Below are 27,673 nucleotides of genomic sequence, written 5' to 3'. Positions count from 1 at the left end.
GACAGATGCTGTTAGCCAGAGGGTGCTGTATTTTGCAGACCACTAGCAGTTTTCATTATTTATTATGCCAGAGTTGCCTGACTTTTAGGTAAAGGTTTCCTTATTTAGAGGGAGGGAGAAATGTCTGAGATTTGAGGAAACAAGGGCAGGGGTGTGTCTGAAACCACCAGCAGGACACAATGAGGAGACACTTCTCTAACAGCACAGTTAAAGCAATTTGACAGCACTTTTAAAACCGCCTCACACAGAAAGGGGCAGGTGGGAAGGGCCCAGAGACAAGAGGAGGGTTTGCAGAGGTTGTTAATCTTTAGCTCCACGCTGGAGCAGTGCAAAGGGAGCATGGCTGTTACTATCCCCTTTTCTTACCTGCACATCTGCCCAGAGCAGGGGCTTGCTGGCTCCCAGGTCTGTAGTGATGGTGCCAAGTACTAACTCCCAGTGGCGTAACTCAGACACATGGGAAACCTGCTTCCCACCATGCAGCCTTTCTGGTTTCATTTAAGTTTTTATAGCTCCTTATACAAGCTAATAAATAGGAAAGTCGAGATGAAAAAGGTTTCTTTTCTTCATGTTCTGCATAGCTGGAGCCCTCTCTGCATTCCACACCGCTGGATAAAACATCCCGGTGTGCCCGGCAGCCCCTTCTCCCTCAGGGACCAAAGCAGAACCCCGCTACCCACTCCCAATACATCTGCCCTTCTGCCTGGTGCCAGCCACCACTGCCTGAAGGTCTTGGTGTCATTTGCTTCAGGACTAATCCTGCACTTGCAGCTTCACCTTGTGTCTGGGACTCAGCGGCCTCGGTCTCCATCTTTCAGCACCTTCAGCTCCCTGCCCCATTCGCACTGCTTGGCGGGCGGATGGCTCCTGCCGCTCTCTGCACCGGTGGCATGCAGACATGTATTTTATTGGCTTTAAAGATGGTTGAGAAGCACAGGGTGGACTTCAACACCTGGGAAGCCCCATGAAGGATATACACCTGAAGGAGCTGTCGAAATGAGCCCCACCGGGACTGCAGACTGATGGAGGTACGGTCACTTCGTGTGTCTGGGCAGCAGCCTCACCTCCTCCTCACAGACATGGGCCTCCCCCGGCTGACAGGGGCCCTGCGGGACAGCGACCATCAGCCCTTGATGGCCGTGCCCATGCAAGCTGGACACCTTATGCCTTCGTGCCTGTCAGTCAGTGCCGGGCGGCTGAGGGTGGGCACCACAGAGGGTCCCGCAGCGCTGACAGGACAGAGGGGCTGGCTGAGGTGTCCGCAGGGAGCACCGTGAGGGGGAAGACAACGGCTGGTTTGTGGTAGCGCGATGTCCTCTGCGCTCACCTGCGGCAAAAAGGAAAGAAACGCCACAAATCTAGTGAGGAGGGGGAAAGGAACGAATAAAAAGGCACATAAAATGTTTACAGCCCCCGTGCGCCGGCCTGGGGAGGTCGGAGGAGCCCCGCACCTGCCGCTGCAGCCCGTTCCCGCTTCTCCCCCCTCAGGAGCCGCGGCCGCTCCCCCCGCCGCGGGCTGGCAGCAACCTGTTGGTGCGGCCGCTGCGGAGGAGGGCGGGAGCAGCCCCCTCAGCTCGGCGGCGAACCCGCTGACAAAGGCGGAGCAGCGGCAGGACAGGGCCGCCCCCCGCCCCCCGGCAGCGGGGCCCGGCGGCGCCGGCGGGCAGCGGGGCTGGGGCGCTCGCACAAGATGGCGGTGGGGCGGCGGGAGAGCGCGCTCCCCTCTTAGATGCGGCCGCGGCGGCCCCTGCTCCCGGCGCCCGGCGGGGCTTACATGGCGCTGGAGGACCTGCTTTGTCTCTGCTTCTCCGCCCTCGCTGTCCTGGCCGTGCAAGGTGAGTGAGAAGGGGGTGTGTGTATGTGTGTGTGTGTGTCTGTGTGTACGGGTCGGTGCCCCCCAGCCCACGGGCGGCCGCGCCACCTGCCTTCGCGCTGCAGCCCCTCGGTCACGGGCAGCTCCCCGCGGGGATGCGCTTCCCGGCCGGGACACTCTCTCCTCGCTGTTTCTCTACCCCTCAGTGGCCATTCCACCCTCAGTCGCCGTTTTTCCCCCCTCTCACTGTGTCGTGTTCCCCATTCCGTGGCCATTTTTCACCCCCCACCCCCCCAATCCCCTTCTGTCCCCCGACTGCTTTTCATCCCCCTGAGCCGGGCGACAGCCACGCTCATGGGTTCAACCCGTGCCTGGACGGTGCCTCCTTTGAGGTCATCCTTTTGGGGTGACGCAGGGCGTCCCCCCGCAGGGAGCCCCCTCAGAGGGCCAGGCTGGGGAGGGGATGGCGCCAGCAGCAGGACCCCCGGCCTTCTCCCTAACCAGTGGCAAGTTCCCTCTGCAGGGACTTGCCCGGCACAAAGCACTTGTCCGGCGCGGGGCTGGCCCGCAGCAGGCCCAGTGTCTGTCAGGGCTGTGGTGGGCACCTTTGGCGTCCCCTCGGCCCGGACGTGCGGTGGGGCAGATGTCCCGCTGGTCAAGGAGGTGACCCAGGAATAGCCACGCTCCTCGGGCCCGTGTTTTGCAATGGTTACGCAAACGGCTCCGTGCGGGGGTACACGTACACCGGTCACGCTCGCCGACTTTCTGTGCTTTGCCATCGAAGTTTGCATCGAGGGTCACCGGAGCTGCGGAGCTTGGGGTGCGCTGGTTCATCCCCTTGGCGTGCACAGACCTGCAGAGTCCCTGAGATGGGGTTGGGAAGGTGTAGGCTGGTGGAGCTGTGCTGTAAAACGGGAGTCCTGTGTGTGCCTTGGGGTTGCTCTCATTTAAAAGAGCCTCCTAAACAGGGGATTGCGATGTTGAAGCCATCCTTGTGTCATTGTATGGTTTTATTCCTTTTTACAATGCATTCAGGTTCGGCACAACATAATAACTGCACGTGGATGGCTGCAGGGGTGTTTTCTTTCTTGTTTGGTGAGCTCCCTTAAGGGGTAGGTTATCATTTGATAAAGGTGCAGGGTTAGAGTGGCTGTGTGTAGTAGAAATGAATAACGGTCCATGTGAATGGCCCATTGTCATCCCTGCGTGTGGGTTTCTCTAGATGGATGGCAGTCTGTGACCCCACCAGCAAACAAGCGGGTGAGCTGAGGCGGGTGGGAGCTGCGTTGTCTCTGTGTGTTTCAGCAAAGAGCTAAGTGGATCCTGAGGCTTGTAATGGAGAACAATGATTTGAAAAGGAAAAGGGGGGCTGGTGCAATGGATGGTGTTTTTGAAACCCGCTTCAACAAGAAAACTTCAAATGCTCTGTAGGAATTTGCAGTTGTGGCTTCTCTGCTTTCTCTTTTTTGCAAGCTATTAGGCAACTAATAAAAATCTTCTGTTTGTTTTCTAACAATGGGCCACGTATTGTGTTGAGAGGTAGCGAGTGCAGCCGCCCAGCCTGTGGACATGCCGCTTGGTACATGCGGATGTGCTTTCCAACAGGTGGGTTTGATTCTGAAAAGAAAAACATGGACTTGTTTCAGTCTGAAATTAATCTGGCAGAGGGTTGAAATGGTTTTGGGAAAGTCTGCATTTGATCCCGGAGCCCATGTGTTTTGATCCAAAGTTCAAGCCTCACTGGGTATGAAATGCCTAGGAGAGAAGTAGACTGGAAAGCCTTCCCCCCCCCCACTGTGGACTTGATGGAAGCTGTGCCAGTTTACACTAACAGGGGATGTGATCTCGTGTTTTGAAAGCCTTCTGCCTGTCCTGCTTTGAGACTCTTTCCCTGCAGTAGCAGGAAAGGGTTTAAGAAAAGAAAACAAAACACAAACCAACCCCTCTTCAGTTGATTGTGGGAAGGGGGCTGTGCCGATTGCTTTCCTTGGGGCTCTCTACAGGGGACGTGCTGGTGGGAAGTGGGCTGTGCTTTTCCATCCGAGGATCAGCTGAAATCCATCTGCGTTTATGTCATGTAGATTTGTGGTAGAGTCCTCTGGCTATAGATTTCCTTTTTTGACATCACCTAACTTTAGTTCTGATTTGTTGTATCCTTCCTATCCCACTCATTCTGGCAGTCTGCTGCGTGCTGTCGGTGCCTTTGCCTGTGAGCATTGCCATTGTTCAGGGATCGTGCATTTCTGCTGCTGTGGCCACAGGACGTCACCTCCATGCAGATCCACTTGCCCTGTTGGCTGTGGTGCTGCAGTGTCCCCTGCCCGCGGGCTTGGCTGCAGGGAGGCAGGATGAGCAGCGCAGAGAAGGGGCGTTTCTTACAGTCCCCAGGAAACAGGGGGCACCGACAGTGCCAAACGCTTGTGCGCGCAGCGTTAGTGAGGGTTTGCCTGTATCGCGTTTCCCGGGGCAGGTTTCTGGCGTGGGAGCTTGCTGCTGTGGTGCTATGGCTGTTGTGACAGCCACTCTCCAAGCCTTGACGGCAGAGGCTGCTCCAAAGTAGGGAATGTTTCTGCTGTGTTTCTATGTTTCCCTTCTGGTGTGTGAGACTGAACGAGAAACCACTCAGGCTTGGTTCTGTTTATGTTTTCCCTGGCTTTTTCCATCTCCTGTTTCCATTTTTTTTTGTGCCCTCTCCTTTCACTACCTTGAAGTCCAAAGTGAAGCAGAACCTGCTGATTTTCTGCCATCTCCCCCCTCTTCTTGCAGCGGACTTTCTCCTGGCAGCTGTAGAAGTCTGCTGTGCTGCAGGGGCCCCACGTGGGGTGGGTGTATTGCTGATGGTACGCGAACCACTTCACAGCGGCACAAGTAATAATTTAGGAAGAAAATGTTTGGCAATCTGCCTTTCCCTGGGGGAGAAGGGAGACGATTCTCCCTGCGTGCATGCTTGCAGCCTGATCTGGAGCTGCAAGCGGCTTCTGTGGTATGGCATTGGGGGCACCAGAGCCACCACACCAAGCTGGGTGTTGCTGTGGCAAAGGGGACATCTCGCTTGAGTGGCTGCCTTGATCCTAGGCCAGTTGCTTTATCTGCTCTGGTATCCTCATCTTTAGACAAAAGCAGAGATGATGCATGCCTGTCTCTGTCGAAGGTGTTGAGAGGACAAAATCCGTCAGTAAGTATTCAACACATGTATGATCTTCATCACTGTAGCGTATGACTCTCCCGAAGGCAGGTGCTGCATTGTTCCATGCTGATTCCTGATACCATATTGCCAGGTAATTTGAACTCTGCCTTCCTCAGAGCTGCCTTCTCTAAAGCTAGCTGTGCTCCCAAGGGAGAATCCAGGTGCTTGTGAACCAGGTTTGGGCATTTGCAACATTAGAGATGCTGCTTCTACAATTAACACGCTCCTCTCCTGTTTAAATGGCTGCCTGGCCATTAAGCCTAGTCATGGTTATATAATTAAGATGGGAATTAATATTTAATCTGATTGTAATTTGTTGCTGGAATCCATCCCAGACCATATCTCTGCATGAGGTGAGTGGGTACCTGAGGGAAAACTGAGGCCAGTGTTACATGTAGGGGATTTTCTGCCTCGGGTGATGGCAGAAACCCTAACCTTTATAAACCCAGAGTGATCATAGTCATTTTGTTATCTGTAGGAAGCAAATGTTTGCTTTATAGTCAGCTGTAATACTAGAGAGGATATGGTAAATCCTTGTTATCAGTATTTGCCAAGTGCATGCTAGGCCAAAATCAACTCTGGTGCAATTTTGTTGCTTTCTGGAGAACTGGACCTGCTTCTTTATGGTAGTTTTAGCCTGGTTTTCTAAGGAAGAGACCTATGTAGTCATGCTGTCTGGTTGTCTGGCCATCTCCCTTTGCTTTCCCAAATAATTCTTGGTCCTGCTGGTCAGTCAGAGTTAGTGTGGACATGGAGAATCCAGAGGTTTTGAAATAAGTGATCAGGTTGAGGAGAGAGATCTCGGTCTGTGCCTCAGTTTCCCCATTTGTTCCAGCTGGGCAGAAGATGCTGTTTATGCTGTAAACATAATGAAGGACACTGTCACTCTAAGTACCCTTTTGTACTTGTTGAAATCCCATGACTGAGTGCTCTCCAAGTGCTGCTTATGCTTTTCTGACTTAACAGCCTTTTGGTGAAAACTGAATGTGTCTTCTTCACAAGCAGAATTGAGCTGTGTTTTCACGAGACCTTCTAGAGATGCTAAACCACAGACATGGGGGGGAATGACCTAAATGCCCCTTTTAGTTTGTGTGATTTTCACTGGTATGTTGAAACCATCCTTGAAACACCATTGAATTTCCTAACCGTGAAGAGTGACAAAGCCTTTGTGGGAAGGGGAAGAGCTGCTCAGTGTCTACTTCCAGGAAGGTAGATACCTGCTAGAGTTGTAGCTGCTGAGAAGAGAAATTCCTTGGGAGAATCTAAAGACCTGTCTTCAGCCTTGTTTGAGCATATCTAATATTACTGTGTCTGCAGGTGTCAAGACACTTTGCCCCTGAGCGTGTAGGTTGTGGTGCTTCTCCCTTGGACGTGTTTTTGTTCATGTCACTGATGCCCTTTGGTGTCCCTGAGTTGGATCCTCTCCTGCTCTTAATCCATGGGATCCTGCTGTTGTGATATGGGCCTGCTTTATCTGAGAAGCCGAGCAGATGCTGTGTGTTATCTCTGTGGGTAATAAACATACTTGTGGTTATGATAAGCAGTTACTGTATTCCAGTGAAACTTTCACATCAGATGTTCTGAAATTACTTAAAAATCTGTATCTGCATTTGAAATGCAATTGCCTGTTACTGCCACATTAAGTTCCGCTGAGCTATTGAATAACCTGCTTTATTCTGTGCTTTCATGGGGTTTAGTGGTTTGATTTTTTTTCAGGATCTCTCATATGGATTTCTCGAGGACAGGTCATGAATATTACAGCTGTGTCAATGAAATGTGGGCATCCCCAGAGGCTGCTGTCAGCCAAATCGGTGGGAGGATTAAAATCTAGTGTGTGAAGCTATTGCATTTGTGCTTAGTCTTTCCCTATTCTGACTGACTTCCCTGCTCTCATTTCCTGCTTGGGTTTTTGAACCACGTCCCCTTTGAAGCTGGGATGGCTCAGCACCTTGCTAAATGTAAGAGTTTGGGACATTAAACAATTAAAGTGAAGCTCCTGGGAAAGGGGAGCAAACCTGGGATGCAGAAGCAATGCCAGGCTGGCAGTGGGTTGGAAGGATGTTCTAAGGAGCTGCTTTACGTTTTGCTGCCTGTGCTGGGAAATGTGCATCCTGGATAGTTTCTAAATTGACTGTCGATAGATGATCAAGTTAATTGGTGTGACCAAAAAGGTCATTACTTAATGGGATGGATTTCTTGTGCTGTGTTGTGTGAATCCACTGAGGGTTTTGGCGAAGCCTGGCTGCCCATGCCCTCAGGGCTTTGATAAATCTTCTTTTTTAAAAGCATCAGCAGTGCTTACAGGTTCTAAAATGACCTGAAGTTTTGCATTTAATGCAAGACTGCCTTCTCTGAGGCTCTTGGCTGGCTGGTTGGATATGATTTGCAGAACGGGTGCATGTATTTTCCAGACAGAAGTGGAATTGTGCCTGATATTAAAAGAAAATTAGGCAAGTGTTCACTATTTTTTTCCTGGTTTTTGTTGTTGTTATTGAAACTGTAAAGCTTTCATGTGCTTTTGGAAATCTTTGTGCCTTTTTTGTCTCTTTTATTTTTTGGAGATGGTCTAGTGAAAAACTCCAATGTGTTCTTTGTAGTACTAATGTAATGTTCTCTTACATTCCTGGGAATATCAGTGCTGCTTTAAAAGGATAATACATATAGTCTGCTTAATCATATTGACCCTGAGGGACTGGCCCGTTTCTATGCCCTACCAGTCCCACTTGCCTGTGTGACTCCTGGCAAAGCCTTGAGAGAGCTCATAAGGAGGAGACCTAGAGCTTTTCAAGACCAAAAGAAAGACAAGGCTTGGGGAGGGCAGAGTATTAGCAGATGTTCAGGCTGATGTTCTGGGGGTTTTGCCTGTGGTGTTGTGATGAGACCTGTCACTGTGCAAGATAAGGCTTGTGTCTGAGACACTGGGGCTTGTTTGAGGTTATCTTCAGCAGTGGGGTTAGAAGTGTGGCATGGGGTGGAGATCTGCTGTTGCAGGCTTGACTCCATTATCTCCTGCTTGACAGGTATTTTCCCCCAGCACAGAGGTTCAGGCAGCCCTGCTGGGAGACAGTTCACATTGTCACAGGCAGGTGATCATATGCTTCCCAGGTTTGTGTGTGCTTGCAGAGGTACTTTGTGTTATGTGTAGCAAGGCATCTTGGCAAAACACATGTAGAAAAGGGGGAAAAGAAACCAGCATCTGATGCAGTACCAGCTCCTTTGCTGGGTTGGCAAAAAATGTTTAGATCCTCCTTCCCAAGAATGATTCTGTAAACATAATACTGCCTATTAGCCATGTAAATTACTGTCATTGGTGGCAATTGTTGTAATGGAAAGATAAGTGTCTTGAAGCTCTGGTTTGATTTACCCTTCTGCCCCCCCTCCAGGCTTGCTAACCAGTTGTTTATGTGAGTGCTGATTGCGGCTTTTGTCAGAGAAATGAAAATATTGATCAAAATTATTTAGCTTTGTTTTTCCTGGGTCACAGCAAAAGCAACTTTTCTTTCTTTTCCTTTGTACTCTTTGTACTGAAAACAAAGGGAACCTTTCCTGGAGGAGATGAGCTGTGTTCGTGAAGTCAAATGCCATCCGCTTGAAGAGGGTCCTTATGTGCAGACTTCATATCTGGAGGCTTTCCTCAAGAGTCTGTCAGTTGAAAATCTGGCTAGCAGTGTTACCACAAGTGCTATTGTGGGGTTTTCTTTACGTGCAAAGTGAGGCGAAAAGGAAGTTTCTCCCAGCTGCTGGCAGAGAAAAGCTTCCCATTTACTTAACGTTTGTGGCTGCTGCCAGGATTTTCTGTTTAGAGGCAGAGGGAGTTAAGTGCGGGGTGAAAGGCTCCAGCAGCACTTCAGCATCCGGGCACGAGGCTGAGCTGTCAAATAATTCTTCTCACTCTTTGTTTTTTATACCAGTCAAGGCACTTGGATGGCTTTGTATGTTTAAGGCTAGCGGGGCTGCACTGGAAGCTGAGGACATTCCTTGTTTCAGGTTTAACGTTGTGCTTCAACAACAAAAGCATCTGGAAGGTGGGAAGACCAGGGTGTGATGTTCCAGAATACCTTCTGGAAGGGGGAAGACCATGGTGTGGATGTGGGGTTTTTATGTAGATTTCATTAAAAATGTGACTTGGATTATCCTGCTAGCTATCTGAGTGATGTGAACGGCTCTGCTGGAAAATGCAAGTGATTGTAGGCAGGTGACTAACAAATAATCCTTAGCTAATATGGGGTGGGCTCAATTCATGTTAATCCCTCTCAGCAGTAGCGAAAGTTGGATAAAGGAGATTTTGCAGGGCTGTTACTGACCTGACCATCAGAATGATCACACACAATTCTCTAAAATGAGGCTGGCTCTTTGGAAGAGGAATCATTCTTGTAATTTCCCTCTTATAGTGGAGAAGAAGCTATTCAAAATGGCCCAAAATTGCCTGGTTATGAAGATGAGGGTTTCTCTTCTGCTGATGTTATGTACTGAGGCACACAGGACCTCATTAAAAGAGGAGCAGCAGTAATTACTCTAGATTAATGGAAATAAATCTGGCTTCAGTAATAAATGAGGTTGTATTCCTTGCTCCAGAGCAGCAACCATCTCTAGTGCTCATCTAGCAACATGATGCAGAGGCAAAACCTCTTCTCACCATGGAGAAACATGGATGATTTGGATGTTTTTGCTGAAATCTCAGTGTAAGTCCAGGATGTTGTTTTTAAATGAGTTTGGTGAAATAAGCAGAAGCCCAGAGACACCAGAGAGAAGCATCACATACAAGCCTGGACCCTATTGTTGCAGGAGGGCCCCAGAGTGGTGTGATGGTCCCCACAGGCATTCTGCTGCTCGGATACTGTAACGTTGAAAGCGTGTCCTTCACCATTTGGAAGCAGACCCAATCCTTTTACTGCTTTGTCCTCAAACTGTCAGGTTTCAGCTGGCTGCAGCTTTGGAAAAAGGAAGGATTTATGTGCTCTGAAGAGAAACTTGCACTGACAGTGGGTGAATGCACTGTAGACGTTGGAAAGTTAAGCAGCCAAGTAGGTGTGAGGGATTTTGGAGCATCAGCTGTGAAATATATTTTCTTCCTGTTGTTATGATACGAGTAAGTTTAAATTTGGAAACGGAAGGGCAAATTCCCACCCATTCTGACCTTTAGTCATCTTCAGAAGGTGGTACTGCTCCTTGTTTTTCTCCACTTTCAAGTACCTTCCGGGAGCCATGGATATGGGTGTTATCTCGCTATTTTTCATAAGGTCCTGTAAGAGCCCACTTTGCATTTTCAGTGACAACTGAGTTTCCAAATCACGATCAGATACTGTCTTTTAAAACAGGAATAGGTGAGAAGTTATGCTGGGAATATGCAAAGTGAGATGGTTGGGTCCTTGGTCAGATCATCGCATTGTCTAATTGTGGCAGCTGCTTTGACGTAGCAGTTCAGCATCTCCTGTTTTATTATGTTTGGAGTCTCCTGTCAACAGTGAGCTATTAAAACATACTTTCCCATTAGTTCTCTTTGTTGCTGTTCTGAATTGTCCTTTCTTCCCCTGTGTGCTGGCTCATTATTTCTCATTAATTCATGGTTTGTGCAATTACCTGGGCAAGGCAGGATTGTTGGCAGGAGTTTGATGAGCCTGGCTTCTCTTCTCGCAGGTAGGTGGCTTTGTAACGGTACAGCATGACAGAGTTGGTTCTTGTCTTCTTGGAGTGGCACTTTACACCATGTCGTGAAGAGACACTCCAGTCTTGCACCCCAGCCTATCAAGGAAACGTGAGCAAACAAGGAAGGCTCTTTGCTTAACTTTAAAAGCCAGAAATGTACAATAAATACCTCTAAATACATGCCAGGGGATTTTGTTTGTTGTGAAGGCTTTCAGCTCAGCCTGAGAAGTGCATCTGTCTTCGGATGTGTGTCGGAGCAGTGCCACCCCTGCAGAAGGGTTCTTTGCCCTTTTTCTTTGAAGACAGCATTTCAGGTAAGAAGTGAGATGGGATCTGCTCCTTTTTTTACAAGGAGAAAGCCAGCACACAGCAAGATAAAAGGGCTGTCGCTGATTAAAACATCACCATTTTTCTGCTTGCAGCTTGTGTTTCACTGGCAAATATGTTGTGCCACTGGTTTCCCCATGTGAATGCGCCTCTTTTCTAAGGGTTGTATTTATACAGGGACTTCCCAGCTGCTAGGAGGGACTTTTCGATGAAAACTGGACTAAGGCTGTTGGTGGAGAAGGGGCTTTACCTGCTCTTCTTCCATGTTTATTTCCAGGTGAGGTGCAGAATCCCATTGCCAACAGCAGTGGCAGGGTTTTGAAGATTTCTGGCTTAATTATCCCGTTTGTGCTGCGAGTAGCACTGAAATCTGTGTGCTGTCAGGGAGACTCAGCTATTGTGAGGCTGTACAGGGCTGGGAGAGAAGGATCTCATGAAAGGGCTTGTGCAGAAGGTTTCCTCATCATTTCTAGGACCCCGATAGAGACATATTTCTGCCTTTCTGCTTGATACAAGGAATCTTCTGTTGTGTGAGTGAAACAGGTCAATATATTAACTCTTACTATTCCCATCCTGAAGCTTTATGAAAGTGTTGCCACATCTCTTGTGTAGGCAAGGAACTTCTGAGGCAGATATAGTTTAAGTAACACTAAACTGCATGTAGCAAGAAGGCAAGGAAAACCACAGGAATATTTGATGCCTTGATCATCAGTTGAAGGCAGAGGGATGAGAAAGATCTTTGATGATTAAGATCTTTGATCTTTAAGATGTCGAAAACTTCAGAAGTGTTATAGTGTACTTCTTTGTGGCATGGTTTCGTGGGTCTTTTTTGGGTCAGTATCTCTGCGCTGCCCTTACCTTATGGGAACAGGTATGACTATGGCCAAAAAGAGTTGAGGGTAGTAGTTTGATTTCATATACTACAGGTGACTGGTCACTGAGGAGCCTGTAGGAGCTGTTTTCTCTGCCTGCCTATCTTAGCTGTTATAGTATGGGTTCAGAGTCATCTAAGTTGATGTGCGATTGTGGCTGGGTGGAAGGGGGTGAATGGGGTCCTGTGGCAAGGTGACCTGTCACTAAAGCTTAGCAAAATGCTGGTTCCTCTTTGCATGGCTTGAAGTATCTCCCAGTACTGCTTTGTAGGTGAAGCCAACCAGTTGCTTACTCCTGATAGCACTCCCTGTGGCTTGCATATCAGGAGCTCTGACTTCTGAGTAAAATGAGTGTGCAAAGTCAAGTAGTCATTGCACATCTTGAGTAGTGCTTTCTCTTTCTGTGGTTCCAGATAGCAGCTGGGAGAAAGTTGGTTTGGAAAACAAAGCTGTTAGGAACCATTTGTTTAGACACAGGCAGAATGAAAGCGGAAAACATAATCTGTCTGTTCCCCTCAGCCTCCCACCTTCTCTTTGTTTAAAATGTCCACATGCCATTGACTTTCAATAAACAAAAGATGTTTCTTATACGGTGGTGTTTACTAGTGGGGGAATGTGATTTATTAGCGAACAGAAATCCCCGCTCATGCCTATGTTTTCAAACTGGAGCAAGAGTTTATAATTTTATAGACCTTTTAAGAATAGATTTCCTAAAGCAAAAAGTGAGGAACTGTTAAATTATAGCCATGTAAAACAACAGTGTAACAAGTGTGATTGTTTAGTACCATTGGCTTTATTATCCTGTAACAAATAGGAGTGGTTGGGGCTGATGGGAGATAACATGCTTTTCCTGAGATAGCTCTGAGCTGTTTCAGAGAAGCCAATTTCAGTCGTCTTTTCCTTGTAATGAAGGAGATGAGGACTGTATGGGTGTTCTCCTACTCCAGTTTTCGTCCAGGTTCGTGCAGGGAGGAGCAGCTTCTGGAAGAGCAATGTAGAGTTTCCCTCTACAGTCTGAGAGCCACAGAAGTCTGAGTTAGGCAGGGTCTCTGCTTCCCCATTTGCTTGGGACCTGTTTGCCCTTTAGAGGGAATAGGAGGGTGATGCATTTCCCTCCAGAGTCATGAGTGGTGAGGGCTGTGTTAATGCCTCTCCTCAGCCCTGCCTGAGCTCATGAGCCCTGCAGGGCTCCCAGGCAGGCAGAGTGCAGACCAGGGGCTTTGGAGCTGAGCTGCTGTGGGAATTCCTTAAATCCCTGGGCATGAGTGGAAGTCACTTCGGAGTGCCAGGCTCTGACATCTCTGGATCCCGCTGAGACCCACGTTTGTACGCCCTCTGCCCTTTTCTTTCCACAGCTGTTCACATGGAGCTTAAGCAAGTTGAGGTGCCAGATGTCTGGTCTTACCTCTATCTTCCATGTGCCTGTCACCTCCAGGCCTTGGTGGCTCAGTGTTGTGCTGACCTGGCTGTGAAGCAAGCTCTGGACATAGTGACCATTTGAGGATAGTCTGTGCTCCCTTGTGCAGCTCTGCCAGCCGCCACCTCCTCCCCTGTGCCAGGGAGTTTGTCACTGCAGGTAGTGAGAGTCACAAGAGTATGGGTGGTCTCAGCTTCAGCTCCTGCTTCCTCTGCTCTTGCAGTTAGCATGTGTCTGAGGGTGCCTGCCTGGAGCCTGGGTGGGATCTCCAACAGATGCATTCATGATCCCCTGGCCCTCCTCCAGCTCAGAGTCATTGCAGTGACCTCTGCTGAGACGTGTCTTGAAAGGGACCCATTTCCTGTGTTTTTTGGTTTCTTTCTCCTGGTTCTCCACTTCTGCATGATATATTGGGCTCATTTCTCCATGATATATTGGTCCCTACATGTATGCATGCTGGAAAACTTTGTACCAGCTTAGTTGGGCTCTTGGAAGAAATTGTCTTTGCAAAGAGAGCTGTGGCTTGTAATGAAATAGCTTTACAGTGACATAGTTTCAGTGCCACAGTATGTCTGTGCTGGCTTTCAGGTTGTTCCTGGGCTAAAAATATGGCCCATTAAGACTTCCAGAACAGGATGTAACCGTATTTTAAAGATACTTTATTCCTTACGTGTTATTGTGAAGTGATTTCACTGACACTGCCTTGGGAGACCTACTTCGTAAGATCACTTTGTCTGAAGTGGAAGTTGAGGAAAGAATCAAGTGTGCATGTTGGTAATGGTGAGCAGTGTGGAGCTGCCTTGGAGGTGTCTGGCATTAACTGATAGAGGCTGCTGGACCAGCTATTTCCATTTCTGATCTTCCCTGCCCCCAGATGACAAGAGATTCGGAATTGCATGGAGAAGATTAGCATTAAGAGTTTTACCACCTACTTCATTTGAAACTGGATGCGCTCGAGATGCGTTGAACAAATGGACAGTAGCCTTTCTTCTCCCGGGGGACAGCTTTTACATGGATGGGAAGCTACAGATGGGGCCCAAGGCAGAAATGCAAATAGGCAGGGCTGTGATACGAAGCAGTTGGCAGCATCGCAGGCTTAAAAGCTCCCTCCCCACGGCTGCTTGATCCTGCTTTCTCGGTTGTGCTGACACAGCTGGCTGTGGGCTGTACTGTGAACTGTGCGAGCGGAGCTTTGGCCTCAGAACGGTGGGATTAGGGCCTGCACTGCTGGCACTGTGAAGCTGGCCAAGCCCAGGCCATTCCCTTGCTGCTGGTAAGGAGCCCTCAGAGGTGTACACACTGCAGAATGACTGCTGTGATTACAGCTTTGCAGAAGAGCAGCAGTAAGCACGAACAGCTGATGAGCTTTTATAACCCTCTTTTGTTTGCTTTTGAAGATGGGAGTCCTTCGCTGCCCGCCTGGCTCCTGTTCCTTGTTGTGACAGTTTCAGCACCAGTGTGTGAAGCTCATGTTATGTGGGAAGAGTTCAGGCAGGTTTGGTTTCAGCACAGGTCTTGTCCCTGAGCTGTTCCAGCACTTTCCTGACAGGAGGCAATTGGTGTCAGAACAGGTTTAAGCCCTGAGACTGTGAACAAAACAATTCTGAGGGGCAGATCTCCCTCAGTAATGAGTTCAGGGGTGGGTTGACTGTTTTTTTCATAGACGAAAAGGTCAGATCTCTTGCCTGGGTTATGTAGGAAGGTTTTGTTCTGGAACAGCCTGCTCCTGATGAGCTCCTGTGTCTGCTGGACTGCCAGGCAGTGGTCTAGCCAGTGTTTTTCCAATGTTTTCCTCATTGTTGAGTGTTGGAGAGCTCACTTTTTCCTACATTTTCCTCCTCAGTGGGTGCTGGAGAGTTTACTTTTTAGGTGAGTTCATTTAAAGCTTGCAAGTTTTGAGTTCAGCAACTTGGACTGATAGAAACCACTTCTGGTTTTGAGCTGCCCAGAGTTTGGTTTTAATCGCAAGTTTTAACAAATGAACTCTATTGAAAACATTCTCAGTGAAATACCCTCTTCTTTTTTTCCCTTCGGAAGCCATTTGCTGTCTTCAAGAAACAATATTTTAATTGAAGGCATGATAAAAGCAGAGTGGCAGTGGTTGGGTAAGGCTTAATTTATTAAACAGCTTTGTTTGTAATGCAAAAAAAATCTGTAAAGGGAAGAAACAAAGAAGCTCCGTGCTTTAAAACTGTCAAAATAAAATCTACAACTTTGAAGTCTTAAAATACTTTGGGAAACGCTGAATGTTTTCGACTGGTTATAGGGAACAGCTGAACTGACTTAACTGGAACAAAATTAGAGAACAAAGAGGTTTTGTTTCCACTGTGTATTCTTTGCCCTTTGACAGCGCTGTCTGGCGCGCACTCTTGAGATAGATACATGGAGCAGGTCACTGTCAGCTTCCCCCCTTTGCTTGGACTTTCCACGTAACCAGCCCACTGGAACAACAGTAACATGCTTATAAAAGAGTAAAAATTACAGGGAAACTCAGGGCAAGAGCAGAACTTGAACCTCTTGTAACCGTTGTGTTGTTTTTGAAGGAGTCTGAGTCTCATATTGATGGTTCCTTGTCCCCAGTGCCACATGTTCATGCTGCATTTGGGGATATCACAGGCTAGCAGGGCTTTTCCTGACTGGTGATTGATGTTGCATCCTACTGTTGGACCTTCTCAACATGGTCTCAAGGTAAGAGACTTGCCTTCCATGGAAGAGGGTCTGAAAGTCTCACAGTGAACACTTGCCATGTACACAGCAGCTTTTGTCGGCAAAATGGTGAGATGGTTTCTATGCACATGGGAATACCCTTGGCATGGTAGTTGGCACACCGGCTCTGGGAGGTGCTCATGTGCTCTGTTCTTCTGTAGCCATCAGTCAGGGCTATTTGCATGAAAACAGGCTCTCTGTAAAGTCTGTCTTCTGTTGGGGAAGGATAGACAGCAGGAGGAGGTAAGCAGCTGAAAAACCCAGCTCTTGTTTCCATGCAAATACCCTAGAAAGAACAAAAGAGGGTGAGAGGCATGCTCAGAGATGGGGTCTGCAAGGAGAAAGGCTCCGGAGTTGTTTTCCGTGCAGCAGCATCAGGTCCATGTGAATGTGATTTTTACAGTGTTGTGAGCTGTGGGTCTCATCGGTGAGTCACAGATGCTGCTTTTGTTTTGAGCTTCTCTAGGGCTAAATCCTCTGCTCTGTCTGTGGGAATTTTGACTGCTTACCTCACTACATTAGAATCAGGGCTTTTAGGGTCTGCTGCTACGATGATGTGAGTTACCTCTTCTTCCCAAATCTCAGCTTGTATAGATTTATAGAATCCTAGAATGGTTTGGGTTGGAAGGGACCTTAAAGCTCATCCAGTTTCAGCCCCCTTCCACTAGAGCAGGTTGCTCCAAGCCCCATCCAACCTGGCTTTGAACACTGCCCGGGATGGGGCAGCCACAGCTTCTCTGGGCACCCTGTGCCAGCGCCTCAGCACCCTCACAGGGAAGAGCTTCTGCCTAAGAGCTCATCTCAGTCTCCAGTATTGCAAAATAACAGAAACTTTGCCTTCTCTGCCCCTGGCACAGCTGTACTCACTGTGGGTGGCTCTGAGGAGCCTGGGGCATATTTTACTGTCTTTAGTTCTGCCCTGTGATTTCTTTCCCAGTGCATTGGAGAGTGCTTTTTTCTCTTTTCCTTGGCACTTGAGGGTGGTGGCAAGGTGGCAGAGCATTGGGAAACCCTGTATTCTAGCTATAAACAGTGATGTGAACAGCAGCCCCACTGGAATTGCCTTCTTGCCAAGCTTGAAGGTCTTTGAGAGGAGTTGGGGCTGGAAATAGGGACAGCCCTGTGATGTACCTGAATTGATGTGTCAATAGCAGGGAGCTTTGGGGGACTGATGAGCATTCACTGCAGCAGACAGCTGGGGTGGTTTGAGACCTGGCTCCTCAGAGCTGCCTGTCTCTGTTAGTAGAGGGTACCAGCTTGATAATACAGATAGCAAGAGCAGATGCATGTCTCTCTCTTCTGTCACTGACCCGAGCAAGGCACAAACCTCTGCCCATCAGCATTCATGTCCTTTTGACCTACAGGTATTGAATTAGTTGCAAGCCATTGCGCTGCCTGAGCAGATGCACACTGAATTTGGTAGCTTGCTTAGAAATAAGTATCAGCAAGATGTCAGAGAGGTGAGGTTCGTTACTAGAGCTCATTAATTCTGTGGAATACCCTGTAGAGAATATGTTAATGTTCTTACTCTGTTGACATATATTAACATATATAATAGTTGTATAATTGTTGCTAATAATTATGATAATAATAGGCTGCTCCTTATAGACAGTAGTTAAAATGGGTATTCAGAGGTCCCTGTAAGCGCTTTTAATTCACAGTTGATGGACAGGAAGGTGCTGGTACATGTCCAATGTGGTGAGAAGTGCCAGCTTTCTGCCTGCTTCTGCCTGGGTGTAGTGTGAGCCCGGAGGCCAGGTTTCACAGGAACAGTTGAATGTGTTTATCTGTGCTGGTTGGTTGGGTCAGCAAGTTCCTATGCTTTTAGCTGGAAATTACTGTTCTTTACCCTGGCATGTGCTGCCATTCAGCAGAGGGACTGTAATTCAATGTGTGCAGGTTGTAGTGATGCAGAAGTAAAAGGAGATTGGTTAAGTTGCCTTCAGCCTGAAGCATCAGTTTAGCCCATTAACCAGTTAAGTCTGTTTTGCTTTGCCTTGCAGAATGATCACTGTCAGTGACAGTCTCATCTAGGGGTGTCCTTTCTTGAAGCACTCAAATTCCAGGCTTTTCAGATCACTACCCTAGATGGGATAAAGCTCTTGATATGCCTGTGTAGTTGCTACTCTACAAGGCCAAATCTTGCCATTCATATTAACAAAAAACCAGAGGGTGCCCTGATTTTTAGATCATTAAAAGAACTCTAAGACATGTGGAGCTTGAAAGGTTCTGGATTAAAATGTGTTCTCCTGTTTTCTTGACTATAAAACCTGCTAACAAGCACATGGAGAGCCACTGTGATTACAAGACAAGGCTTGGCTCAGAGTACAGCTCTTCATTTATTGGAGAATATTACCCTGTGGCATATCAGAAAGCCGGATACAGGGTGACAGACCAGCATGACTATTACAAAGTAGTCATAATCAGGATTGTCCAAGGAAAGATTAACTTTTCATGCCAGCTTTTACCAATGCAAATTGTCAACCACTGCGTTGTGATAAAGAGTAGAAATAACTAAATAGAACACGCTGACTCCTAAAGGAGAGTCATCTGAAGTGCTTTGTGTTGCAAGGTTTCATGAGGATGGTTTTGAAATGCTCTCCTGCATTTAGCTTAGGGAGAGGCCAGTTCTGCCAGCTGGCAGGGGCTCTAGGCAGAGCATCAGATGGAGATGTCTAGGGTGAAGCGTTTGTACTGGAACATCCCGTCCGTCTCACAGGGGTCAAAGCAGGATTGTGCCCAGTAGTGCCTTTGTTAAATAAAAGGGCTTTGGCCAGTGCAGGTATAAAAGTCTCCAGCTTGGTTCTTAGTCTCTTTTTTTCTGAGCAGCAGTTCCAAATCACTACCTTCCCTGGCAGGGTATGGCTCTCTAAAGTGTATCTTGGGGTTCCTGATCTGTAGGATCAATGCAAGTTGCATTCAGTGAACGTCTCTTTCATTACGTTTATATTACACAATATAAAGGACATTTTTCTTCCTTCCTAGTGCAGCCCCATTGCTCTGTTACCTTGCATCTGGTGCCCAATGTTACAGCTCCTGTTTTCTTACGAACCGCTCCTTCCACTGCTATCCTTACCTGTTTTATTTGTGGTGTGTTGTGGGGTTGGTGGTTTTTAGTAGCCCGCATTAAAGTTGCCCATTCTTCACAGCGAGCATCTTGGACTTGATTTCTCTTTTGTTTGTGAAGCATCCAGCACAGTTTTGCTTTGATCTTCCAGAGAGACCACCCCAAGCAAGATAATGCAACCTGCTAAAGCTTAGAGGTTCTGATTTCCCTGTTTTTGCCAAGACCCTGCTGGGCCAGGTCCAAAAGGTGAACTCAAACACCACCCGGCTTCTCTAGGGTTCTGTTGCCAGCTTCCATCCCTGCGTCCTCTCCCTTTAGTCTAATTAAAACCCGCTGTAACGAATGCTGTGAAGCCAGCTGCCATGCTTTGGCAGGTAGCAAAGGCAGGGCAGTGAAACCTCCAGCTAATCCATCCATGCTATGAAGTCATAAGAATCTTGTTAATTTTTAAAAAGCCCTTGATGCCCACTAATCCAAATCAATTTTCATTTCTTTCATAAAGTCGTGCTTCCATTTAGGCTTCAGCTAAGAATTACAGCTAATTTGTTCGATTTTATAACAGTATAATTGAAAAAGTGATTTTAATGTCCTGGCAACCATATTCCCTTTCTTTGGTTGTTAATGAAAGAATCCATTAAAGTTAAATGATTTGGGCACAGATTCAAGTTGAATCGCCTGAATATTCTAGGGGAGTGTTTCTGACCATCTGCTGCTCTGTCATTGGCGTTTGTGTTGTAAATGGGACCGAGAGAGGGACTTCACAGGTCTTGTTCGAGCCATTAAGCGTAAAATATCATTTTAATTTTCTGATCTCAGTGTAAATAGTGGAAATACTTGGGAGAGTTGGGACTGTTCTGCTCCGTCGTATCCTGCCCACATAAATATCGCTGCTGAGCCGTTCTTCCACATCCTTTCCAGGGAATCGCATGGCTGTTTGTATTGATTACAGTACATCAGTCAGCGCTGCGTTGTAAGTTCCTTTTCATGACAGGCAAGACAACTGGAAGCGGAGCCTGTGAAGGGGAAAGGACACGTGATGGAGAAGTGTTTTTCCCGCTGCCTCGAGTCACACTCGTCGTTTCCGTCTGGTTGCAAATGGAGCAGTGCAGGGCTGGTGAGTGTGAGCAGAGACAACTAATAAATTAGAGCAGCTGTTGTCATCGCCTTCCTTCTTTGCATATCGCTGTGGTGGGTGATTTAGGGCTGCTGGGCCAAGCTGACACTCGGAAGCACAGGCTTTGTAAACCCAAGCAAGGGCAGAGTCAAAGGGCTCACATCCTCCTTTCCCTGTAACAGACTCTTCCTCTTTGCTGCCAAGCTTTCTTGAAGCTCTTGGTTATGCACAACGTGGCAGACCTGCTGAGAAGCAAAATGGACAATGAATCAGGCCATGAAATCCACTGGCTCTCATTGGGTTTGAGCCTGTGCTTGGAGGTGAATGAGGTGTGTTAGGTCCTACATCACAACTGGAAACATGCCCGTCATGTTAGGATGCTCAAGCTGCCATCCCCATGTTTTGAGCTTATCACAGGGTTAATATTTACCCCCTTGGCCAGTGTGGTGTCTGTCTTTGGAAATTAGAAAGTGTGGCCCAAGTTCCTCGAGGCCTTTAAGATGAGGTAAAGGTGGGATGTTCTCTTGTCAGTTTGCTCCAGAGCTTTACACAGCGTTTTGTGCATAAGCATTTGAGCTGCAAAGACTAAGGAATTGTTTGGTAGAGAGGATGGGGTTTATTTGCTGGGAAGTTTGGGTGCTACTAGTTTCAAACTAGCAGTGGGGACGCTGTCTCATTCCTCCATGTATTAACTTTTCCCAAGGTTTGAAATCGGGTGTGCTGCTTATTTTTCTTTCCTCTATAGGGTGGTGAGAGTGACCTGAAATACTCCCTGTTGGAACTGAACATCTTTCAGTTTAATGTGTTTGTGTCTTTGAAATATAACAAAGCCACTAACCCAGGGGAAAGGAGCTACAAAACATGCTTAAGAGTTTTAACTGTAGCCCACAGGTGAAGGATCTTAATGTATTTTATTTGATAATATTAGTTTCTGGTTAAGCGACTGTTCTCAAGAGGCATGATACTGAAGCTTTCTCAGGCATGGTGAGATGAAAGTATATCCTAAAAATACACTAAACTTAAATAGTTCAAGTGCAAAAATAGGTGGTGTTGTAACAGGAGGTCTTGTTTCAAACTCCCCTGTGTTGTTTGCAGCTCATGTTTATGTGATGCATGAGCTAAAATCAAGAGCTTCTGCATCTAACAAAAGCCGAATGACTGGATTTCCTTTCCAACATCAATGAAAACGGCAGGAAATAGTTACGTGTTTAAATGTTGTCCATGAAATCATGTAAATCTAAGCAAGGCATTTTTGTGTGATGTGGTCCTTGAAAATGGCAACTATCAGGCTTATTCAGCCCGGACTGCTGCTCAGCAGCAAAATTACAGTCACCACAGCAAACGGGCCTTCTAATGTTAACACCAGCAGATAACAAAAATAGCATTTAATAACTTTCATTAGAGTTAGTGTTTCTAGGGCTTTGGGGCTTTGCTCTTTCAAATAATTTACATAATTTGCAGGTACAAGCTGCTGTGCCAGACTGTCCATCTGATTCTCTCTCTGATCAGAGCATATTAATGCACTTGTTTGATGGTCTGTTACCAATAATTACCTTGGATTGCATTAGGAGCATTTCCAACATTGCAGCTGGTCTGTATTTTTCCCTAAGTGTATTTCAGGGCCCAATTACAGGACTCTGATGTGTTATTGTTCCAGTGTGCTTGTTCGAGCTTGTAATTTTAATATGCCTCTCCACTGTAGATTTATGAATGCGAACCTAAGGCTCTGACCTGAGCTCCCCATGCATCCCACGCTGGCAGCAGCTTCTGCAGAGGTCGTTTCAAGCTGTTCCTTATGGGCTGTTTAAGAAGGGAAAGATGACAGCTGGGAGATGGAGGCTTCCTCAGGCATGTTCATAGAGCAAAGCCTGAAGTTCAGTGTGCTTGGTGTGGAGCAGGGGGGAACGGGACAGAGACAGGTCAGTCCTCCCTGGGTCTGCAGTGTCAGAGATTGTGAAGAGGTTTTCAGTGATTTTAGTGCTTAAGTCACTTTGGCAATTTAAATTAGCATCTTTAAATTCAAGAGGGGCTAATGCTGATCTTGCTGTATACAGGGACAGCTCTCAGTAGTGCAGGACTCCCTGGGGACAAGACCTGAAAAAGGCAGAGTTTAGAGCAAGCCAAAATCTAGACTTGTTAGACTTCAGCTGCTGTTTCAGAAGCATTTCTGGAGGCAGAGAGGAGAAAATACAAAGGTTTAACCTTTGTGAAAGAGTCAAGCACTTTACCATTATGATTGCCATTGGCAATTCAACATGATGAATAAATTATTACTGCTATTGATTTGTTTCATCTTTGAGGACCATTTGTTTGCAGGGAGATCCATCAGAATAACACATGTCAATGAAACTGAGCTCAATTGGGAGAGCTGGTTTTGTGTTTATCTGCTAGGCATTATCTGTAGATACAATAAGGTATTTGGGCAAACCTGATGCTTCTACAGAAGCATTGGAGTATTTAGTTCTCTCTAGAAATCAGTTGATACTTTACTGAGCTGTTGAGACTGGCCTAGGCTATGGGATAGCCAAGCCTGTGCTCAGCAGCCAGCTCCAGGGCATTTCCACTGGACTGTGTGTGGATGGAGCTGAGCTTTCCCAGTCAGTGCTCATAGAATCCAGAATGTTTTGGGTTGGAAAGGACCTTAAAGCTCATCCAATTCCAACCCCCTGCTATGGACAGTGACACCTTCCACTAGACCAGGTTGCTCCAAGCCCTGTCCAACCCGGTTGTACCCTACCCCTTGACGCAAGGATGCTGTGACAGTCTCTGAGTGCCATCTCTTGCTGCACAGTGCTGGTCTGGCACCCAGCTGCTCATGAAAGGCTGGGATCTGCTTAGTGACAGGGGATGATCTGAGAGTCCCTTGCTGCCAGCTGGGTAAATATTCCTGCAGCAGTGGGAGATGTTGCATTATTAAATAAACCATCTAGCTTGCTTCCATGCAGGATGAGGAGAAGGCAGCCTGCTGCCCACTGATGGGTGCTGCTCGTTACTGGAACCATTCTGCTGTACATGGCTGTCAAAGTGTTAATACAATGATCTTTCCACCAGCCCTGGAGATAGTTTTAGGAGCCTTTTGTTCCAGAGAGGCTAAACAGAGGCTGAAGGTGTAACTTTCTTATTCTTAGCTTGTTTGTGTTGCCAATGCAAGGTGGAAAGTTCCAGTAATATCTGGTAACCGGGAAGGGAATGTAGAGATCTTGACCTCTCAGTCTCACAGGCCTTGTTAACAGCTGAGTGGAAAAATGTTTTCTGTTTTACTTTGCCATGGGGAGGCTGAGGACCTGATGCACAAAGGGATTTAGGTGCCCAGCTCCTTCAGCCTCCTGCTCTTTCTTTTCCTCTTTCAGCCTCCTGCTCTATAGAGATCATGGCATTTGGGTGCTCCAGCCCCAGAGCTCCTCCAGTTCTGCTTTCAGTACTGGTGTTTCTGAGCACCCAGAGTGCAGACTTCATCAGAGACCTGCATCCAGATTTCTTTCTGGGTCACCACTTGCCAAGTGCAGTTGCCCTAAAAACAGGCTGAGACCAAGCTATTGACTTCCAATTGTCAATGCATAAGGTTTCCAAGAAGAAAGAGGGCTTTGTGTTGCTTTAATGGGGACACACTGAAGTATAGTCGCCCTTTGAATTAGACAATGAGAACGTAAAGATTTTCTACAGCTCTAAGAGCGTCTGAAGAGCATCAGCAGAAGGTTTCATTGAGCAGAACAATGGCACAGTAGCTGGCTTGCTGAGAGGTAGGAAAACCCTTGGGAAGTAGTAACTCCACTTTTCTTCTGTGCTGTTCCTTCCTGATTAAATGAGATTAATTGTGCCTGTTGAGCTCCACGAGTTCAGCATCCAAAATAAATACATAAATTAAGACAGGCGACAGGGCAGAGGCTCAACTGCACTTTGAATTCCTGCCACCTCCTGTGGGATGTGGAGGGGAGAGAGGAGCCCTTTCCTCCTGCTGCCCGATATCCCACAGAACACACACGGCGATGCAGTGCTCCGCTGAGCCACTTTCCTTGCTCCTGGGAAGGTTTTCTTTGGCTGGAGCCCTGCAAGGTGCACAAGCCAGTTCCAAAGTGCCAGATGTGTGTGGAATAGGAAATGCACTGGCCAGGCTCCAGGCTATGGGACCTGCAGCACAACAGCAGCTCCCCAGGAAAACCTCTGGCTGCCAAGAACTAGAAGTGATGTCAGCTCTGGAAGTGTGTCAGATTAGAAACCCTTGTACTTTGTTCTCTGTGAAGTATTAATCTCCCAAGGCCTGTGCTGTAATGGGTCCTGTCTGGCTCGGTGCAGCGTTATTTGCTTTGGGCTGGAAGTGTTTGAGGGTTTCATGTGAAGGCACTGGGAGCTGTCAGTGGTTTAGCTGCTTTGGGTTGGGTCCTGTCCTTGAGGTGATTGTGGGGCCTCTCAGCTGTGCTAAAGATTGGCCACCCCTGCCTTGCAGTGAAGGTCTACACCTTGTAATTGCTGGGCTGGGTGTTTGTGGGAATGGGCTGGGGTTTGTAGGAATGATTGTGCCTTGGGATATTGTATGTGCTTAAATCTGCTTGACTTGCCGCAGCTGAATCAGTTTGTTGAAGGGAAGACAGAGCATCTCCCCCAAATACATTTCTGGCTGCCTTTGGGACAACCCCTTTGGGTGGTAGCCTGGTTGGTGACAAGGTTGTGGCCATGGAGCTGTTGGGGCTGTTCCCACACCAGCAGAGAAGAGCCTGAGCTGTGCTGTGTAACTGGGATGGGTTAATCTGCTGAGTTTATAGCAGTGCTGGATTTGGAGCTGGAGCGCTCGCTGTCTGTCTGAACGAGCTGGATGGCCTCGTGTGTGTCCTCGTGGTGATGTGCTGTATGGGAGCTGGCAGTAAGTTTACTCACGACCTTACTCAGGGCTTATACAGCTATGTGCTGTACAAAACCAGAAGCACAGAAATGCATCCCTTTTGGCTTATGCCTGAGTGTTTTGATTTTAAAGTAATTACTGAAACACACCTCATCCTCCTCCAAACAAAGCCATTTGTCTCCTGTTGAACAGTAAATGTTACTTGTTCGTGCTCTGTCACAGAGCTCAAGGGCGTGTTTTCTGCTGATAGCCGAAATGTCACCAGGGCAAGCATCTCCTTTGTCTAGGTCTTCCCTCCTTGATTTAAGTGGTTAAATCCCATGGAAGGGAAATAACCCTATGTACAAGGACACAAGTGAGGTTATGTGCTATTCTCAGCCATGATGTGCAAGCACCCAACAGATCTATGGGCTAAAGTATTGTGTGTCTTGGATGTGAAAACACTTCTCTGAGGGTCTTGCCTCTGACCAGGTAATTGTGTTGTCAGGAATGGGTCAAATCTGTGTTGCATTGGTTATTTATAGTTTTGAAATTATAAACCCAACAGAGTTGGTTCTTTTTCCCCTTAGCTCAATGGTAAGTTGGGCTATTCCTGCCTCCGTTTGGTGTCAAGGAGAGGAGGTGATAGAAGGTATTTTTGGCTGTGCATGGAGACGGGTGATTTGGGAAGGGAGATGTTGGCTGGTTTAATGTGGATTTTCAGATGCCTGCTTGGATGTGGACTGAAGCCTGCTGCTGGCAGGGGCTGTGCTCCCATGAGGGCACAAGACAGCTTGGTGCCTTGGAGATTTTACAACCTTTGTTCGTCTGAATCGCCCTGGGTTTTTATGCCACTCAACAAGAGACTGTTTACTTCACTGTGCCTGGCCACTGGAGGTGGATGGCTGGCTGATGGAAGTGAGGAAATAGATGGGAGGAGGAGAACATTTTTCTCCTGGGCTGTTCTTGTGTGTAGTGTAGCCTAGAGATTAACAACACAGGAGAGAGTAAAGAAACCCTGCAGAGCTGGGTCAGAAGATACAATGTTCATGGCAACAAAATGCTTTTAACTTGCTGCATCAAAGACCCACCATTTCGGGGCATGCTCTGCATTGGAATACATCTGCATTCCCCCAGAACTCTGTGTGTGACTGCATGTGTGTGTGGTATAGAGCTACATGTAAGTGTGTATTTGCACATTTACAGTCTCAAAGCCAGTGATGTCCACCTTGGAACAGCTCAGCACTTTGCTGGGCTTAGTGGAGTTTGATGTGAATTCTGCTGTTACCCAGGACTGGATGGACATGGGCCGTGCAGTTCCTCTCTTCTCACAGCTCACCACTCTGCTTTTGTCCCCTTTTCACCCAGAGAAGTATCTTCAGATGTCCTCAGTTGTGCTGGGTTGTCTCTGGATAGATGGTGGGCAGGCAGTGTGTGCTGTGATGTAAAAGCCTGCTTTGAATGTATATGTGATGTTGCTCTCTGTAGGGCACCGCTGTACAGGCTTCCTTGGCCTCAATTTAGCTACCCATGAGCTGAAAACCTACGGTTCTGCTGAGCTTTTGTGACTGAAACTACATCTAGGAGGAGGCAAAGGCAAAAAGCCCTTTGGCTCCAAAGTACAGGTCTGGAGCTGAAACCTGCCTTGAGCTGATACACGAAAAGACAATCTGGCTTCTGCCTTGAAGCCTGTCTTCATGTTGTCATCAATGTCCATTGGAGTCCTGTATTTGCTGTCTGAGGCAGTGGCTGTTCTGGGTAGTCTACACTGCATTCATCACAGCATTACCTCCGGCAGGTAGGAGGGTGAAGGTGAGGAGGAGGCTGCCGAGTGTGTGTTGTGTGTTTAAACAGGGTTGTATCCATTCCTGTCACTATGGTGAAGGATGGAGGTTGGAAGTAGTCAGCAGCTTCTGTAAGCACTTAACATTCCTGATTTCCTTTGTCTTTGATCTCACTTGGACTAATTTTACTCTCTTCTGATCCTTTCCCTTGAAGGGGCTTTTATCTCGTTGTCAGGCTTGCTAATTTAGTGCGGTGTTTTGAACCAGACCTCCTCCTATGTTTTGAGAGCCTAGAAGGTATTTTTTCCTTAATCAGGCAGTGTTTATACATTTTTTTTGAACATTTTAGGGCAGGAATTGTAGTGGGGCTCTTTGCAATGCCCTGCTGATCCAACCTCTGTTTGTGCAAATGGCCCATCCACAAAAACCTGCAGTATTTTGGGGCCAAAAGGGCAGGAAGGAGCTGGATGATTCGGGGTGGCTCAAGCAGCCTGATGTTGCTTGGGGAGGCTTCATCAGTCTGGCTGGAAGCCTTCCCAAGCTGCACCAAGTGCTGGACAGCAATGGGTTGTCACATACTTTTGACCTTGTCATGGGCTTCTGGCAGGTGCTCAGTTTGAGCCCTGAGGGTTGTGAGTACGTCTGGGTTTTTATGTAGCTTCTTGGTCTAGAAACACTTCTGTTGCTCCTAGAATAAAGGGCAGTGGTTTGAGTATGGTCACGAGCTCTCACCATTGCATGGAGCCTTCATTGCTTGGTGATGCAGTAGACTCTTGTGAGTAGAAACATACTGATACCCTGGAGGTTGACTGCTTGTAAATGGTTTCTGCCATTACTGGGTGGATTATGTTTGTGGAACAGTGTCCCAGGACAGAGGAATTTGCTCTTTATAGATGTTGTGCAATTGTGTTTGTTGGTGTGAAG

The 27,673-nt window shown here is 47.4% G+C and overlaps 1 protein-coding gene across 1 annotated transcript in view; it reads left to right on the top strand.

Annotated features, from left to right (window-relative positions):
- Positions 1-1,729: 1,729 nt before the first annotated feature.
- IGDCC4 (immunoglobulin superfamily DCC subclass member 4) overlaps positions 1,730-27,673 on the top strand; it is a gene marked incomplete at both ends in the record, with an annotated part of 82,393 nt that continues 56,449 nt past the window's right edge. Inside the window, one exon of the mRNA XM_080626542.1 lies at positions 1,730-1,835. Within this exon, the coding sequence (XP_080482668.1) occupies positions 1,730-1,835 (106 nt within the window). The remainder of the gene's footprint in view (positions 1,836-27,673) is intronic.

Source organism: Psittacula echo, assembly GCF_963264785.1.
Source record: "Psittacula echo genome assembly, chromosome: 10".
NCBI classification, from domain to species: domain Eukaryota; kingdom Metazoa; phylum Chordata; class Aves; order Psittaciformes; family Psittacidae; genus Psittacula; species Psittacula echo.
The sequence above is the reverse complement of the archived record's forward strand: the minus strand, read 5'-3'. Positions and strand labels throughout refer to the sequence as shown.